This window comes from Telmatherina bonti (assembly GCF_933228915.1).
Source record: "Telmatherina bonti genome assembly, chromosome: 4".
Taxonomy (NCBI): Eukaryota; Metazoa; Chordata; class Actinopteri; order Atheriniformes; family Telmatherinidae; genus Telmatherina; species Telmatherina bonti.
The window spans coordinates 13,532,322-13,553,024 of NC_136622.1; the positions used below are offsets into that span (position 1 = coordinate 13,532,322).

General features: G+C 36.9%; 1 protein-coding gene across 2 annotated transcripts in view; it reads right to left on the bottom strand.

Moving 5' to 3' along the window:
* calcrl2 (calcitonin receptor-like 2) overlaps positions 1 to 20,703 on the bottom strand; it is a 36,807-nt gene that overhangs the window by 13,274 nt on the left and 2,830 nt on the right. For both annotated transcript variants that reach the window (XM_079239462.1, XM_079239463.1), the window contains exons 2-3: positions 3,867 to 3,924; positions 3,603 to 3,777 (exon numbers count right to left, since the gene is read on the bottom strand). In XM_079239462.1, the coding sequence (XP_079095588.1) occupies positions 3,603 to 3,777; positions 3,867 to 3,920 (229 nt within the window). In that variant the 5' untranslated portion in view covers positions 3,921 to 3,924. The remainder of the gene's footprint in view (positions 1 to 3,602; positions 3,778 to 3,866; positions 3,925 to 20,703) is intronic.

Consider the following 20,703-nt stretch of genomic DNA (forward strand, 5'->3'; position numbering starts at 1 on the left):
TTGCTAGCTTATATAAGTGATTGTGGTTTTGAAATAGCCTGCAATGATGCTGCGATGAAAATGTTGAATTTTTCCTAACACAAAAATATTTGAATTCTTTCAGCTACATAGTAAATAAGTTCACCTTACTTAAAATAAAGTCAGGAAACCATATTAAAATTTCCAAGTAGATCATTTATTTATAAAATAGTAGTTTCCCATATTATGCAATACCTGTCATCAGCTCATAAATGTTCATGATGATGGGCATCTTTTAAAATCTAATATAAGGAAGGGATATATTTCAGCCCTGCAATGTACTGGTAACCTAATGTACCATGCCACTTGCCAAGTAGCAACTGGGATAGTTAAAGTCCTGCCATGACCTTGCAATAAAATAAGTGGGTAGAGGACACAGCATTTCCTCCCTGCCTGCATTGTTGTTTTATTAAGGCAAACACTACAAAAAACACTAAGAATAAACCAGCAAACCCCTGAGGTTAAAGTACTATGTTAAAAATATATTTCAACCTTTTTCACCACAAAGAAAAAACATGTATGAACAAAATGAACAAAACAACCTTGGATAATGTTGAAGGACAATATAAAGATTTTTTTTTCTTTTCTCTCTTTGTCTTTTTTTTTTTTAACAAAATCAACTGACAGAATTAATCGTATCAAATATCTATTAAACAATGGTGTGTTATATTTAAATAAACTGTCTCACCATATCTTGCCCATACAAAGCCTGTCAACAATGGGCGGAAACCTGGCAATACCAGGTCACACAGAGGCATGTTGGAAAACACAGCACAAAATAACATTTCAAAGGCAATGAATGGAAGTACCAGGCACTCAGAAAGAAACAAAGGGCAAGTTTCCTTTCTTTCAGAGTCATTTCCCCTCATTCTCTGTCTCTTTCTCAACCACTATGCACACACTGTAAACTGTTGATGCGAGCGGGTAACCAGAGATGTGTCAATATCTGCATGTTAAATATCATGAAACTGTATTATTCACCTAAATGTCCACAAAGGGGAATTTTATCTTTAATTGAAATGTTGCATACTGACTGCAACCTTCTTGGTAGTAAAATAACATGAAGAATCAGCACCTAATGTGGCAAACAACAATAGCAAATGCCTTAAGATGCACATATGTTAAAGACGCATCATGTAACTCTCTGACCTTAAAGCTCCGTGTTCTGGACTTGTTTAATGACACAGTGTCATCTATCGTGAGTTTTTCTGGAGCCGTTGCTGCCCAGCAGCATCCCAAAGGCTGAGAACCAGCACTATACAACTTTTTCATCCAGGATGCCGCGTGACGTTGCAGCAGAATTTCACTTAACGTAACAAAACCCACTAGCTGTTTTGAAGGCTGATTCAGCAAAGAAACGCAAGCAGATGAAAAGAGAGAAAGGGACAAAACAAGAAGCATTGTAAGATTGTCTTTTGCAGGCTGTAGTAAGCTAACAGGTCAGGCAGGATGCAAGATGGTTTTGTAGTGTGTCTTTTAAACAGCATTCTTTGAGATTTAAGAGGGGTAGCGTCTAGTTAAATTCTCACATATTAAAATTAAATTGGAGAACTTGGTATTTCTTCCAGAGGGTAAGCGCCCCAACTCAGTTATGGAAGCAATTATTTGTTGTCAAAGCGCAATCATGTACATAAATTTGGATGTCTGTTTCAAACATTGTCATATGTCGCCACGTTGTCAGTGGTTGTAATGTTAGTTCATCCACTAGTGGGCTGTGCTGAGGTCAGAGTTCACTGCCTCATTTTGGCGCTGGTCAGTGGTTTAGTAGCAGACACACTCACACAGCCTCTCTTCATCTGTCCCTGCCATCTCCACTGCTGTTTATGTTGTTGTTTTCCTCAACTTCTTCTGTGTGTGCTGTTTGTTTGGCAGTTTCTGGATCATTTTTTCCATGTTTCTCTTCTTCTCCTTTCATTTGTTTCTTTTGTTAGGGTGTGTCAGTTATACAGCTCAACACTGCCCCTGCAATTTCTAGTGGTATTGCTCGTTTCCCTGTCAAATGACAGATAGCTGATCCCATTAAAAATGGACAAAATTACACGCCTAACTGATACAGGAGACGGATGAAAATGTCTGTTTCCGTATTCATCTCCTGCATTCAGCATAATTGGATCTTAACCCATCAGTGAGCAGGGACTGGTGTTAATTCTCCTCAGAACCCCAAAACATCACATGAGCTAACTTTTTTCAAATATCTGAATATTGTGTTTTGATCTGTGCATAGCAAGCTGTCCGTCTTTTCTGTTAAAGTTAGTGCTGCAAAAAAATTAATCCACACAACAACAAAATTTCTGCTGGCCTCTGAGGCTGGAGAAAGATGCAGATGTTTGACAACTGCAGTGGTAAAAGGCATTTTCCCACCAATATCCACACATAGCAACAACCAGTCAGTCTACAACCAAAACTAGATGGGTTCAGCGGACATACACGAGTTTAAAAAACAGTAAAAAGCTGCTTTGTAAAGCTTACTGTCGTCATTTTTGTCTGTTTGATCCATCAAATCTGTTGTAAAAACTTAAGTCAAAAAGTGTTCAGCAATAAGACGACCCACTAAAAAGTCTTTTCAATCTTATATGTGAGTTACTGAGTTTACCCTGCCTGACATGTCCATGTGGGAGATCCATGTGGGAGATCCATGTGGGAGATTAGTGACCCAGTGGAAAAGTTCAACAATATAAACAGATCATAATTTATCTCTTCCATCCAGAGTTTTGGAGAATAAAATTTGATCAATTTTCCCGCAAACAACAATTCTCTAAAGATTTTATCACTAAATTTGTATTTTTCAAACACCACGAATCAAGAGATAAAATTTGCTCAAAGCTCATCTTTGTCGAAGCCAATATCATTGAACACAACAAAGACACATGTACTTTTATCTAGTCCATATAATGTTGGCAGTGCCTTCCAAAAGTATTTATTCCTTTTGTATTTTTTGTATTCTTTTGTGTTACAACTTGAAATTTAAATGGGTAATGGTACCAGTTTGTGTTATCAGCACAAGTCAAAAAAACTTGATTGCAAGATTATTGTTGGTTGAACTTGCCATACTTATGTTTTTTCTCAGTAAAAGCTCAAAGAATTGGTAGCATAGATATCGTAACTGCATAGAACTACATAGAACAATGTAAATAAATGCATATCTTTTTGTTTTTTTGCAATGTAAGTGATTAGATGTGCAGATCTAACAGCTTCAGTGACTCTGCCTTGCACAGGAAATAAAATGTATTATTGCCATGAAAGAAGAATGAACTATTAATAACTGTTCATGCGTTTATTTTAACTCTTTAACATTCACACGAAACAAAAGGCTAGAGAAAAATGTTTCTCTGTGTTTTTCCCATTTGTTTGGACAAGAATAAAAAGAATAAATCTTTTTTAGCAAATGGTTGCGACGTTAACAAGTTAATAGCAATATAACAACAGTGTTATAACAAACACTTAGTTTGGGTTTTACATACCCAAACCAGTTGGTAAAGATGCTCTGGAAGGTTTATTTCAACAATATTTTAAAGAAATACATCAAAGTCACTGCAAATTTACCACTACCAAATGGTAGACCAGAACCTTAAAGGATTAATCACCTTCTTCTGCTCGAGGTGGATCGTGGATTATCTTCAAGTAGCACTCAAACTGAGCTGCCAAGATCTGGCGTCTTGCATCTCCAAGAGCAGTAGACATCTCTGTGAAATTCTCCTGCAGAAGTTCTTCTGGATTCTCAGTTGTGTTCAAGGACTCTGCATCCTGAGACTGGGACATCTGAGCAATGGGAAAACACAGAAACAGCATACTTTATGTCATATTTAATGGTAAGATTTACACAGTATTGTAACTAAAGTCAAGCTCACCTCTGTGCCCAACGCCAAGGAAACTACCAGTGAGATGGTGAGGCTTTTCCACATGTTTCTAAAGAGGGAAGAAGAAAATTACAGTCTCACAACGCAATACAGTCAATTTACCAACCACATGTAAACGAGTGATCTGTGATGGACTGGCAACCTGTCCAGAGTGTACTCCACCTCTCGCCCAAGGGCTGCTGGGATAGGCTCCAGTTCCCCTGCGACCCTTAATCGGACTAAGCGGATCGAACTATGACTGAATGAATGAATATAACTGAATGATAGAATCTGTAATTTGTAATCAACACATAATGCACATCACAAAACTGTATAAGCTGATTAAATTAAGTGTGCTTAAGTGCTTTGCTGCCTGGTTTTTTGAGCAGACTGGGGTATGTTTATTTACAATATGTGTATTTTCTCATCTATTAGGACAGGAAGTTCATGCTCCAGCAGTCATTCCTCTTGCTGTCCACTCAGGGTCACAGAAACAGATGTGTGTTTATTATTTCTTGTGGGCAAAAGGGCAGAAAATTCCCTTAAAAGGTTTCATATTTAATGAGCAGGCCCGTTACGGCAGTAGAGTCTCTAAATTGTGCATGTGACATGAAGTGTTCAGTACACACAAAAAAGGAACTCCATGGCTGTGTTCTTTAATTTGGATATAAGTATAAAGGCATTTTACAAGTTAGTGATCTCAAAGTGAAACAGAATTGTGCTGGATGTGCTGTTGAACTTTTTCTTTGACACATTTAATGAGTTAAAACATGTAAATGACTTTTGAAATTAGGCCAAAGGCACCTTCTCTTTACCACAAAAGCCATTTTATCAAGAACATTATTCAACATTATTAATCATTTTTGCATGATTTGAATTAAATTAATGCAGAAATTAGATCAAAGTTGTAAGTACTCTAGTAATTTTATCCTGTAAAAATGTGGCAAAACCCTTTTTGCTAAGGGATAAATAAGTATTAGAGATATTTTATGTCCTGTATAAATCAGATCTAATAACCCTGTTGAAGTCAGGCTTTCTTTTTGGCCTGCTCTTCTTGGACACTGAGACATGGCATGTAAATCTTCTGATTGTTGAGATTATAAGGAAAAACATGAAGCCCAGCAAAAGCAGAAACAGCTTTTACAAACTTACTGTCTCTATGAAGAGTTAAAGCAGTGTTTATACACAGAGCAGGACATTCGTAGATATCACCGTAATGTTTCCACGTTATCTGGAGCTCTTCACAGTTTACAGAACTCCTCATCTAAAAAAAAACATGCAAGCCTTAAATCTGACGCTTTTCTAATTTGATATGAAAGTTGTTTATTTGTATTTTTCAAACACCACGAATCAAGAGATAAAATTTGCTCAAAGCTCATCTTTGTCGAAGCCAATATCATTGAACACAACAAAGACACATATATATATATATATATATATATATATATATATATATATATATATATATATATATATATATATATATATATATATATGTATATATATATATATATATATATATATGTATATATATATATATATATATATATATATATATATATATATATATATATACATACATTATAAACATTACATTATATACATTATATATATCTATATCTATATATATCTATCTATATACATATACATATCTATATACATATATCTATATACATATACATTATATACATTATATCTATATACATATACATTATATACATTATATATATATATATATATATATATATACATATATATATATATATATATATATACATATATATATATATATATATATATACATATATATATATATATATATATATATATATGTATGTATATATATATATATATATATATATATATATATATATATATATATATGTATGTATATATATATATATATATATATATATATATATATATATATATATATATATATATATATATATATGTATGTTTATATATATATATATATATATATACATATATATATATATATATATATATATATATATATATATTTATAATGTACATACATATACATACATACATAAATATACACTATTCACAAAAAGTTAGGGATATTCAGCTTTTGGGTGAAATTTCACAACAAGCCTAAAATGCATTCAAACCTGTACAGGTGAACTTAATGTGATCTTCTCTAAGCTTTTAAATGCACATGTCCAACTGTTAAATGTTTCAATAAATTTTGCACAAGTTGCCGTTCTCTAACAAGGAGCTTAACGGCAAAAATTACGGCAGGTGTGTGATCCTTGAATTGACCAATAAATGTCCTGGTTCAATTAGAGCTGGTGTTTAAACAGTTGTCCTCATCATGCTGTTCACATTTTGACATCATGAGACCAAGACGACACCTAACAATGGAACAACAGTCCCTTGCCATTGCGATGCTTCAAACAGGACGTTCTCAGACAGAAGTGGCCACTGAGCTTGGAGTGTCACAGAGTGTCATCAGCAGGTTGCAAGAGAGATATGGAGAGACTGGAAGAGTCACAGAAAGGCCTAGAAGTGGACGTCCTTTGGCCACATCCCGTGCTGATGACCGCTACATTGTGAACACTGCCCTGAGAAACCGGATGATGAATGCCACTCAACTCCAGGCACGTTTAAGAGAGGTGAGAGGCACCCAAGTGTCACGTCAGACCATTCCAAACCATTTCCATCAGCGTGGTCTGCGTGCTAGACGACCTGCACGGGTACCTGACCACACCACCAGGCACAGGCACCATCGTCTTGCATGGGCCAGGGAGCATTTACGCTGGACGAGGAACCAGTGGGCCTCAGTGCTGTTCTCTGATGAAAGTCGATTCACACTGAGCAGAAATGATGGCCGGCAACCATGTTGGAGACGTCAGGGAGAGCGCTATGCATCAGCCACTGTTGTCACCAGGCGAGCTTTTGGTGGTGGCGGTGTTACAGTGTGGGCAGGGGTGTCCACTTGGTACAGAACTGCCCTACACTTTGTGAATGGTACAGTGACAAGCCCATACTACCTGAATAACATCATTAATCCAGTGATTGTGCCCCTACATGAACAGCACAGGCCTAATTTCATCTTCATGGACGACAATGCTCCTGCTCATCGAGGCCACATCATCAGGGAACGGCTGTTGGAGACTGGTGTACCTCAAATGGAATGGCCTGCACTCTCTCCAGACCTGAATCCCATTGAAAACCTGTGGGATCAGCTGAGCCGTCGTGTAGAGGCTCGAAACCCTGCACCCCAGAACCTCAATGACCTGAGGGCTGCCCTTCAAGAAGAGTGGGATGCCATGCCTCAGCAGGCAATAAGTTGCCTTGTGAACAGCATGAGACGTCGTTGTCAAGCTGTAATTGATGCTCAAGGGCACATGATGAGATATTGAGACGTTCAAATTTTTTGTTGTGGTGTAACTACCATTGTTGTTACCTTTTGTGTTGAATGAATTTTTTGAGATGAGGAAATCAGTAGTGCATCCTTCTACTTAAATGTCTTACTTTCATGATATATCACTGTAGCATGAACATATTGCATTTTCCATAAATTTCACCTGAAAGCCAAATATCCCTAACTTTTTGTCAGTAGTGTATATATACATACATACAACATATATATATATATATATATATATATATATATATACATATATATATATATATATATATATATATATATATATATATATATATATATATATATATATATATATATATATATATATATGTGAGATCTTTTCCTCTGGACCTTAGTGGGACCTTCTCTTAGTGAAAGCTGAGACACACGCAATAATAGACATAACATTTTGAATCACATTTCCAACCATCAAGAACCAAACAACAAATGCCTTTCTATCTGTTATGTACACATGTGCCTCTGACAATGCATTGTTATTGATCAAGACATTGTAAACCAAAGGGCCAGCATGGTGACATATTATAATACTTTGGCAGTCATTACTGTGCTCCATTGTCACCAATAAACACTGTGTACAATCTATGTCTAGATGTTAGCCAAGTCATTTGGTTTGTTTTTGTTTCGTGGTAACAAGAAGCTGTGGGATTTGTCACATGCTTTGTTCAGGTCTTATTGTCACTTGTCTTTCTCACCTGGGTCATGACTCTCCGGGCCGGATCTGCTAAAGGTCTGTGTATACCGAAATGTGTGCAAACTTGTTGCCCATCCAAAAAAAAAGTACAAATTGATTTACTAATAGCATGCACGGAGGGCTGAATCTTTCAAATATGCAAAATAGCACTTCTGTATCCAGTTATCATGTCTGCCGCAATGACAATGGAATATAAGGCATTCACATGCTATTTTGCATGTGGTGGGATGAGAAAATGTAAATAGATTAATTTAGCACCTGCAGTGTGATCTATCAAACCTGAGGGCAGTTTTGTTCATAGAAACTGTGCCTGTATTTAACACATTTCAAATGGTCGTGCAAGCAATTGGTTGTGGTTGCAGGTATTGTCACAAGAAGGAGAAGTCAAAAATAAAGCAAGGAGATGTAGTGAATGAATGAATGAATATCTAGAACACACTATAATGAATATTTTAGGATGAACAAGGAAACAATAATCAAAATTATTCCATTATTCCAGGAATCCTCTGTAAGATCTTGCTGGGGACAACAGATGGAAATGAGCCTTTTGGCTACATCTGACACATTTAGAAGTTGTCTTTTGTTTTAATATGCTTTGCCCCTGTCAAATATACCAGCAAATGACAGACATTGAGTGTCACAGCTGAGGTCCCCAATCCCATTTTTCAGATGTGCTTTTTAAGTCCTAAATGCCAGGTGTCACTGGATGGTCACAGTTATTAGGTTTCCAAGCACACCCCGGTCATCAACTGAGACCAAACAACTTGTTTTCAGGACCTGGATTTCTTAAGAGCATAAGAGGCAAATGCTTCCTAGATGTTTGGATGGCAGGTGGGTCAATTTATGAAATCCTTAGTAAAAATAAACGTTACAGGACATACACTTTACAACTCCACAAGTCGCATTTGCAGAAAATTTTGCAAAAATTTTATTGTATGCTGACTTTTCTTTTGTTCACCTTCTAGTGTCTTTATACTGTCTTTTTTATTTCATCCTGTTTGCATCGTTTTACCGACAGCATTAACCTTTCATAAATTCCCACCCATATAGTGTTTATTTGTGTGGCAGTCAGTTTTGTCTGCTGTGGGTCATGCTTTCTCTCCAAACTCCACATGCTGCAAACCACGTCACGCGCAAAACCCTCATTTAATTAAGGATACTCAAACATGTTTGCCCCTGCCGCCCATTTATGCAATCAGTCTTAGTAAATCACAGGCAAACCGTGGTTAAGCCCAAAGAGCAAAATTTTACATTGCACATGCAAATTACTCCTTGCAAATAATGGTCTTAGAAGATCTGGTCGTCAGAATGGATCTAGATCCTAAAAGAAAACAATAAATGAATAAAATGAGGAATAAAAATCCCTGCCTAATTAAAATGCAGTAAGTTGAGCTTTTGAGGATACATCAGATTCTCTTTATAAAGACAAACTGATGTTTATATTTGTACATTTTAATTGGATACATTTAACCTAATATAGCATATGCACTTAAATAAAGTTGTTTTGACTGCTTTTCAGTACTTTTTCTTGATTTTAACCCAAAGATGCAAATCCACCTTTAAAAATAGATAGCTCTTAAGCCATACTAATGTTAAAATGTAACACTGTCAAATAATACACAGATTTATTTGTTATAGTGGACATTGATGTAGATATTAACTTCAAAGCTAAATATTTTCTCGTTTCAATTTCTGTCTTTAGAGTGATGTTTAAATTCTATGGCAATGGTCTTTTTAAAATTAGATGCTTTATAGTTACAGATGTAAGAAAATGCCACATGCAGGATGACCACATGGGTGGGTTTGACACATAAACAGAGTAACAAAATATCAGAATTAATTTTTTTATCATTCAAATGCCTACGTATTTAAAGCTTGGTATGTTTTTAATGAAGCATATGTGCTCAATAGTGATCCAAACAGCCAGATGACAAGGGCAACTTCAGAATCTGTGTTGACAGATTAAATGTCTGTCTATTTAATTAAAAGACGGGATAGGAATTAGTGTTTATTCCAGTATAATCCTGACTGGTGTGAATGGATTAAGTGGCAGGACACACAGAAACCAAGGAATTTCAGGAATTGGCTTTAAGCTATGGGATCTTTTACTTTATTTTTAGAAGACATTCCAAACCTCAACTGAGGAAATTAAACACACATTTTAGCTAATACATCATACAAGGACTTAATATCTGAGGACAAGTCATCAACGGTAATTGCTGGAAAGCTTAGTCTTATGTTTTTCCAAGTAAAAAAAAATATGTTTTTGTTATAATCTGTCAAAGGCTGATGGTCCATCTCGGATGGCATCTCAGATGGACCATCAAATGATTTCCCTCTTTTTATTTATGTATTCTTTTTTTTATTCTTGCATCTAGGTAGAACAGAAGTTTTACTACACTGGAAGAGTGAGAGACTCTGAGGTACAGCAGAATGTGTTCTGACACAGACATGGCAACAGACAACCAAGAACAATATCAATAATTTAGAAATAGCTTTCCGGGCAAGGAGGTATCTATTTAAAACAATAATATTACAGTGCTTCTTTGGCCAGTGTTTTACCCTTTTATTTCCTTCCAGTGTTTACATATCACCATGCTCATGCCTTATTAGAAGTGCCAATGAAGTCTGCCCTTTTAGGGTGATAGAAAGCTCATGTTTTATGTAAATGGCAGCTTTAACTTTCCCAGGAACCCTGCACATACTTTTTATTCATTGATTAGTTCTTTGCTGTAGCTTTCCCCTCTAGGCAAACATACAAAACTGTGCCAAGAAGTTAAAAACATTACAAACACACACAAGAGGAAACATTATGGTCTCAAACTGCTGCAGACAGAACCGTCCTTATCCAACCCAACACCACTCTAATAAAGTCACATACTAACAAGGAGCTGCATGAATTTTATGATGTTGTGCATTTGAACCCTTGGCTGCAATGTTTTCAATCTATGACTGACATACTAATAGTGAAACAACTGAAGAACCGTCGAAAGTCATAAGTGTTTGGCAACTGTTACCATACAGTTTTTGTGTGGAGTAAAAACTCCTTTTGGGGCATTTTAGGGTATTTGTATATGTGTTATTGCTTAATATCAGCAATAACTGTTATGATGGAGGGGAGAGATGTGGACCCAAACGCAGAGATGAGAAAGCGGGGAGGTAGGTTCCAGAAGGTTTATTCTGATCCAACGCACACAAGGGACTAACTAAACCATGTAAGGCAACAAAGGGCAACAAAATGATCCAACAAACACAACTGAAACAGAGGGGAACAAAACGAGACACAGGTGAAACAAATGAACCCAGGTGAAACCAATAAACAGAAAATCAATGAAGCTAAGCAAGAACCAAGAGAACTAAACAGGAAAAACTACAAAATAAACAGGAAACTAGAAACTAAGGCACTGAATGAAACCACCACATCATAACAGAAACCACCACATCATAACAATAACACATATACACATATAATATCAGCCAGCCAACACTGTGGTTATCCTAAGTTGTTATATTATTTTCTCTGTGTTGTGTATGTGGGGGCTTTAATTGTGAAAACTAGGGCGTGACGTTAGCCCGTCTGCGCCTGTTACGGTTTGAATCTGTCTTTCTGCGCAGTTATCGTTGTTTGCTGGTGAGGCTGAGCTGGTAAGAGACGCTGTACTTAAAAACCTTTTTATTTCATGTATAACGTAAATGTGTTGGTATTCATGTGTACATGCTTTAATATTCTGTTTGTTCATTTTGTTTTCCAGTTGTTTACCTGGCAACGACACGGTTGTGTAGAGGCTAATGTAGCTAGCTTGTGTGTTGCACATTCAATAAATGTCTGCAATACAGTGACCGGTTGTTGGAGTAAGACACTGTTTCATCAGTTAAACACACCCTGTGCGGTGGGAGTTATTGCGCTAACAGTAGTTAGCGTAGTAAAACCGTACAGTTGTATAAACCCAGAAAGTCCCTCCGGTGCATATAAGACAATGAAATCTGTTTCTAAAACATTTAAAAACTGGTGTTTTGTGCCAAAAGCTAACCAGGAAAATTATTATGTTTTGCCAGAAAATATTATTCTTATTAATATTATTTTGATTAATTAATTTATCTTTTTGTTTTTCTATCTATCTATCTATCTATCTATCTATCTATCTATCTATCTATCTATCTGTTTGTTTGTTTATTTATTTCTGCTGGAATTAACCCTGTCTTCTCTGGAAATCAATGATTGGAAAACTGAAAGAGCAAAGGACTGTAAGATTAATATGATCAACCCTACCAAAAGCCTGGTATATTGATATTTTATTTAAAACCTTTATTTGTCAAGGAGCACCAAACAGCCCTGGAAAGCATGGCATACTGGCTTGACTGGCAACTTTTCTTGAGCAATGAGCAACACTCCCTATAAACAATGTCTGGACTAGTATTAAAGGCAATGGACTCGACAAGTAACCACTAAATAACCTTTACAGGAACAAACAAGAAATTCATATGACCGAGAACTCAGTCGACTCTCTGGAACACAAATACAGCTTCCTCCCCTCGAGCTGCATGTGGAAGTCTCTTGAATTAAAAATTGGCCAGGTCACAGTTAATTCCATCTCAGCCTCCATCTGAACTTCTGAACCACGTCTAACTGGGAAACTGCACTGTTTGACAAACCAGCACTTCAAATTTAATAAACTGTTTCATAAATGTTATGATCAGTCATATTTTACCAGCTTCTTTTAAACATGCTTCTTTTAAATATTAAACAAGACTTTGTTGGCTCATTTGCACAAATGACTTGTTAAAACCTTCATTTGTAATTAAATAAAATAATTTGCAAATGAAGTGAAACAAGTCCACTTTTCCTCAAACTAAACTCTAAATCTTTTGAGATCTTGTACATTTCCCAGAATTCTTCTTGGGCATCCTAAAAATGAGGCAATTTTCACATTTATAAAATACAGCTATGTGTGGGGGAAAGAAGCAGAGGTGATTTAATCAGGAAAACATTTGAAAAGACCTTTATGGAAAGGAAAACAGCATAACACGGCTTATTGCATTCTGGTCTCTATTCTAAACTCTATTGTACGTGTTATTTATCTTTGGTAAGTAACTGTATGAAAAAAAATGTCGACATTTAGTTTGTACATCTAACTAGTATTAATATAGTAACATTCATGTAACTGCAAGGTTACCTACTTGCAAAAACAAGTTATATCAGCTCATATTTTAAATCTTAACACTAAACAAAAGATTTACACTGGCTTCCAGTCAGTCACAACCCTTCTGATTGTGTACAAACCCCAGAATTGTTTAGACCCAGAATCCATCTATGATATGTTTAGAGAATATAAACCAAGCAGAGCTCTTAGAGCCAAACACTTAGGTCAACTAGTCCAGACCAGAGTCCAGACCTGAGTCTAGACCAGAGTCTAGACTAGACATGGAGAAGCAGCATTTAGCTGCTATGCTGCAAATAAGTGGAACAAACTGCCAGTGGAGATTAAACTCTCACCAAACATAGATACTATTAAATCCAGGTTAAAAACATTTCTTTTCTTATCCGTCTCTGCATGAAATCTGCAAACTAACTTTGACCTGATCTTGTTTTTAATTATTTTAATTTAATTCATGAGTCTATTTTGGCTATTTAGTGTTGTCTTTTATGCAATCTGTACTGCTTTTTATGTTTTATGAAAGGCACTTTTAAGTGTCTTGTTTGTGAAAGGTGCTACACAAATGCACCCACCTTGTCTATTTGGCTTGGAAAAAATATTAATTAAGCAGCATGAATGAGTTAATAACCAATAGAAATGGGTGATATATCTCAATGTTTTCCACAAAATCACAAGCTACTATTCAATTTGAAAAATTACAAGAAACTTCCAGCAAATCAAATTTAGGAATCACTTTTTTATAGTCTGTTGTGAGGTCGAAATTCTCATTAGCTAATGTTCCAAACATCCTTTTATACTCTAAAGAAATAAAATAAAGGTTAGATGTTTACAACTATAACTTGTTTTAAAAAGTGGATGTCTTAATGCATACACATTCCTACATGAATGATTTCAGGTGTGAAAATAAGAAATAATAGAAATAATGAGAAATAAGCTTAGATGCAAGTTTCTGGATTTTTTTAAAACAGTTATACAGTCTGATTACATTATATTCATTTGGCAGATGCAGGAACACGATGTAAAGCAGTGTGGGGTTAGTATTTTGCCTAAAGATACTTAAATATGTAAACTGGGAAGTTGAGAATCAGATGTATTTTCATATTGTAAGACAACAACCCTAACATCCTGAGCTACAAGTGTCCATAAAGATCAGTCCAAGTCCATGTCTCGTCCATGTCTATCTTTAAACTTGTAGATGCATCCCTTCCCCAACTGCCTCAAATGGTTGAATTCCTCAATGCATGCCATTCAGCTATGCAAAAAGTGGTAACAAGCTATTTATTTGATTCAGGTGTGTTAGAAAGGTATGCATCTAAAATTTGATGCATATCTCAAAGACTGAACTTAGGCACCCCTGTATCAGATAAATAAAATGAATAGATTCAGGCTTTTTCATTTTTCATAAATTGAATCTAGACTTAAGAGGATTTTAGATGCCTGTGACTCTGGCAAAGATGTAGAAAAAAAAGATGTAATGAAATAAATAAAATATACAACAAATCTATAGATGCATCAATGAATGGTAAAGCTTTCAACCAGCACATTCAAAAGGAAGTCGCTCAAGTTCATCTCATTGTGAAAGCAGTCGCAATCAGTGAGACTATGCTTAACATACAGGCACACATTCATAGGAAGTAATACTCTTTCTTTACAATAAAATGACATTAGCATGTCTGTTGAGGAATTAATGAACAAAAAAAATCCAATTTTCTTTTTGCTATGCTTCCAGTAAATCAGCTTCATCTTTCAGATCCCATGTTTGTCTGTCCAAATGGGATGCAATAATGTTTTTACATGACTGTAGCTTTTATTCTCATGGGTCATCAGTTTGGATGATGGGAAAATCCAAATATTGTTTAACTATTCCAGACTTAGCTTCAGTGTCCCTGACATCTTGTAAAATGGACTGCAGATGTTGCTGTGACATGAAGTTGGATAACCCGGGTTGGAGATTATCCCAGCTGCTATTGAGCAAGAGGAGGTAAATCTGAACCGATCATCAGTGCACGGAAAATACTGTTATGTTGTTGTTGTTGTTTTTGTCCGAATAAAAGCATACCTTCTAAATTCTTTATGTGGTCAACAACAAAAATCCTAAGATGATTGTTTAGATAAACAATATTCCTGTTGTGATAAGGCCAAAAAATACTCAAAGGAATAATTACAGACTGCTGCACTGCAGATGGTTGTGTTTTAATAAATAGAAAAAAATACTCAAAACTTCATAGCAAACCAGAGGGACCAAACATATTTCACTGATTACCAGCTCATTTTCGGCTCACAACTAATGTGTACGAATGACCCAAAGATGCAAACAAGCAGTTTATACTCGTTGATTTGCAACTTTCTTTCTAGTTTTTAGGATAAGAGTGAGTTACTATGTGGTTTCTCCAAGTTCTTCAGTTGCTCATGTTGACTTTTGTAAAGGTCAGACTGTCAGAGCTCCCTCACGATGCAGTTCTCCAGGGACATGTGTGTGAGTACGTGTGTATTTTGGTCTATGCCTTTATGCATCTCCTCACACATTATTGCTATTTATTTGTATTTCACTGGGGGGACTGCAGAAAAGCAACACAGGCTATGTCTGTATAAGGGAAGGCAGAGGAAGGATAAAGGCTTAGGAGGATGCGATTATCTTCCTCTGTCATCCTGTGACCACTTCCTCCCTCGTCTCCACTCTACACTTCTAAAGACTCCAACTAGTTAAAAATAAGCCATTGTTACATACACACAAAAGGACATGGAAGGAACTTTCATAGTGAGAGGATGGAGCTAAGATTTGTGAAAACCTTTTTCTTTAAGAAAACACTGACTAAAGTTGAGAGAGTTCATTTGATAGAGTTTGGTCAAAAATGGGTTATTTGCATATTCATGCTTCCGACTATAAATTTCTTCTGGCTTCTGACTATAAACAAGCATAACGGTTACAATTGTCATTAGACTTGAAAGTGACAATTACATTTCCCTGGATGGTTCTGAAGTGCAATGGGAGTGCTAAACACCAACAATAAGAAAGAAAATATTAGTGCTTTAAGATTTTCAAGGCATTTGTCAAAAATAATTCTTCTTTTTTTTTCATAAATAAAAGTGTCTCAGTAAGCCAAATGTTCACGCACAGGGTTTACTGCTATGTGAAATGGAAGATATGTCCACTCCATTCATCATAAGTCTGAATGGGCCATTTTCTACATACCTTTGGACAGCATAACCTCCTAATTTAGAATAATGTGTATACATAAAAAACTGTTTAAATTTTGGTTGTAATATTTTTAACATGATGTGGGTATTACTGTGCTTCATTGTGCAAGAGGTAGACAAGAAAGTGGGTCAAGGAGAGGCTAGGCTCAAATCTGGGCTGGCTGAATTTATGGGGCGGATGCTATGTCAGCTGAACTAAACAGAACGCTCACAGAAGTGTTCAGCTACAGCAAAACCAGTTATGTTTTATTGTCTTTTTTGTCTGGTGTTTTTCCTCCTGAGGTGCAACATTTCTCTGACGGCTCTTGTCTGTTACCGTTACTTCCACCATTGGTGAAAACTCTGACAGAAACAGCTGCTAAACTTTCCTGCATTCACCTCTGAATCGAGCTCAGGAAGCAAGGACAAAGTGATTACTCCTGGCCTGAGGCTGCAACTACTTTGGGGTAAACTCCCCTCACTTGACTGTCGCTAAGCAGACATGGGATTCTGCTGTAACTAAAAGAGGCATTTGGTGTTTATTTCTAAAACTTATACCACAACGTCAACCACTAAACAGGCAATCTGTTACGGCTAGCTCTGCTCCGACACCCCCGCTCAGACTGCGCTGTGCATCAACCAGCTAACGTGATGTCCCTCTCTCTCTCTCTCTCTCTCTCTCTCTCTCTCTCTCTCTCTCTCAAACTGGCCATGCTGCTCTTTTAACACATTGCTGTAAACAGCACCATGTCTCTGCACTTTGAGACATGACTCTTGTCCAAATAAAATACGCACCCTATCCTAATATTCTCGCTGGGCTACCTTAGCTGCCAATATCTAGATCAGCAGGTTTAATATCAGCTGAAACTCTGACGTTCATGTGTTTACATAATTTGGCTTAGAGATAATTTCATAAAATCTGGAGGAGTATGTTAAAGCTAAAATAAAATGTAGAGCTGGTTATTAGTTATAAGTTATTCAGAGATATGGTTGAGAGGAACATCAGGCACAGTAAAATTAAACAATAAGCTTGGAAAGAAAGCAAAGCAAAGCGTTGCTGCTGTTCATGGCTTTCAGAATCAAGCAGAAACACTGTTATGGTTTCACCAAGAGATATAAGGCTGTTAGTAAGCGAACAGACCATATGTGGCAAAGAATACCTCCGCTATTGCTGAACAGAAGCCAAAAGGTAATTTCTCTTTGCAGTTGACTTGTGTTTAGCATTTCAAAATGATTACCTTCCTCTATTAAATCAGGTAACAAATAAACAGGCATGAAGGGATTCTTTTAAGTGTTTGTGTTTACAGTTAATCTCTCTACAACTCATTAAATGTGGCTAACATTTTGAAAATAAATTATTGGACCATTAAGTTGAAGGCAAACAGTTCAATAAAAGCAATCATCTGTAAACTTTGCAAAAATATCAAAGTATCTTTGTTTGTGATGCGAGTTAAGGTTAGACAGATTGCCTAATTTGGGATCCATAATGCAATACAAGTGAGCCATAAGCACCAGTGTGGAGTTTAATGCTTTAAACACATTCCATGTGGTCACTCCTAACAAAATGTTATGCCTTTTACTTCTAAAAAGTAAGGCACTAAACAAATAAAATGCAGAGAGAAGCTGAAATAACCCGCATAAACCCTTTATAGGGCACTCATTGAAATACCTTGAAATTAGAAATTTTAACCTATAATTGTCCTTCTGGTATGTACCAAGACCTCCATTCTGTTGTTACATTAACAAAAAAAATAGTTTAATGCTGAATATGAAAGAAAACAAAGTGATCAAAAAATAGTCACCTGCTTCATAAAGAGTTAAGACAAAATATATACATATAGGTGTTTATTGCTGGGTAGTTAACTAGGTTGGTTAGTTATGATTTCCTGAAAACTAATGTCTACATCTCCTGTTTAATAATAGAATAGTAGACCTGATCAAACTGTAATGCTACAAAACCTCAAGACTCGTCTCCTCAGGGTAGAGTGAGTGGCTATTCATCTCAAGCTTGGGTCCTCTGCCACAGTCCTGGGAGGTTGCGGGTCCTACACAGTATCTTAGTTGTTCCGAGGACAGTGCTCGTCTGGATGGAGATGTCTGATGTTTCTCCAGGTATCTGTTGGAGCCATTTGTCCAGCATTGGGGACACAGCCCCCATTTCTTCTACAACTACGGGTGCTACTGTTGTTTTCATCTTCCAGGCTTTCTCCAGTTCTCCCTTGAGCCCTTGGTATTTCTACAGTTTCTCATGTTCCTTGTTTCGGATTTTGTTATCATTGGGTATTGCTATAAACCACTATGGCTTCCCTCTGCTGCTTATCCACGATCACTATGTCCGGTTGGTTGGCCACAACCATTTTGTCGGTTTGAATCTGAAAATCCCACAGGATCTTAGCCCTCTTATTCTCCATCACCTTGGGAGGTGTTTCCCATCGAGACTTAGGAGTCTCCGGTCCAAATTCTGCACAGATGCTTCTGTATATTATGGAGGCTGCTTAGTTATGGTGTTCCATATATTCTTTACTTGCCAGTAACATGCACTTTCTGTGAGGTGCTGGATTGTTTTAGGGACCTCATAGCATACATGGGGTCCTGCGTGGTATGGTAGATTTGGCTCATGATTGCTCTGGTACTCAAGGCTTGTTCTTGTGCTGCCATGAGTGTCGGTGTTGTCCTTCAGTCCAGCCCTTCAGTGCAGCCCTCTCTAGCAATTGGTAGTACTTCTTCATATTTCCCCATTTAGCTATCTGTCAGTGGTACATGCAGGGGCTTTTCCTACCATTAAAGTTCAATTTGTTCTCCTCCAGTTTCCAGTACCTGAGACATTTACTAAGTGCGACATCCCTTGGGTCGTCTTCCTGATGTATTCATGGAGCTCAGATGTTTCATCTTGGATAGCGGTCCTCATAGTCCTTGACTGGCCTCTCAGCACTTGGTATATAATTGTTGGACACTGGACTTGGAGTGAAATCCTCCGTGCATTGTTAACAGCTTCCATGTTTTAACATCTGTGACCTGAACTTCCTTCTTTGGCAAGCTTGTTATACCAGCAGAGTATCTAATCACCTGCAGGGCATAGCTGTTAGCTGCCCAGATCTTGAATTGAGCTGAATTCTCAGTACTTGGCTTACCCGTTGTAGGTTTTTGGTTGTGGTAGCTTATCTTGTGGCCTCTTCATGGTTGCAATTCACTTGCGGTATGCCAAAGTACTTGTAGCTCTCCTCCACATCTGTTATTCTGCCCTCTGGGAGTCCAATGCCCTCCATATGGACTACCTTCCCCCTCGTTACCACCAGTCCGAATGACATTCCGATGTCCCTGCTGTGGATTCTTGTGTTGTGGATCAGTGAGTCAATACCTTGCTCATTCTTAGCATACATTTTGATGTCAGCCATGTACAGGAGGTGACTGATGGGGGCCCAATTCCTGAGTCTGTATCCATAGTCAATCTTGCTGTAGAACATTGAAAACTTGCATGTGGTCAAGAAATAAAATCCTCTTATGCAATAACCACAGAAACTTCACAAACATCTCACATGGGTTACTTGAACTTACAGGCAAGAGGCTGACTGCAGGAATATACTGAACTTGTATAGTACAGAGACATTTAATGCTACCTCTTACTTAATCATGAATCAAATGTTAATTATAGAATTTTTTTCCACAAATCAAGTAAAACAGAGATTTTCATGCCAAAGGCCATTCTTTAAAGTTGACACAATCCATCACACACTCAAGTTTATCAGAAAAAATTAGGAAACACATGTATTTTCTCCATCTCAGTCTTACACACACACACACACAAAGAACACATAGAACCCACCTCCCACCCCCAACCGTGTTCTGTCTCTAAAAGAAACATCATAAAGAAAACGAACATATGCAGTATGTCTGGAAAAACTTCGAGTCATGCAAAATGTACTGTTGGTTTTTGTATAGTCGACATTTGCTCTGCTTATACTTTTCATGAGAATGATGTTACATTTTCTTTCCTGAGCGTGAAAGTCCTGCATTTCTATGCAGCACCAGAATTTACAGCAAGTGAGCTGTCCATGTATGACTGATTACGGACTTCATTATGTTCCCATAGTTGGACCCAAAAATAGCTCCTGCAGCTTGGAGTTATGCCATGGTGTGCAATTTTATTTCTTTTTTATATTTGTAGTCCTCATGGTGGTAATCGAAGCACAGTAACTGTAGAATAAAGAAGAAACACAAAACTTCATTTATCCAATAGCACCAAACGAGCTCACCTATCAAACAGCTGGCTACTGTTGCCACTAATGCCAACATAGAAGAAAAGAAACACCAATTGAGTGGTAAGTATGACTGCATTAGCTTTCCCATCTTTCGGTCAATGTGGGAGCCAGCACACCCTGACACAGTTCTAGGATATGGTCATCCTGA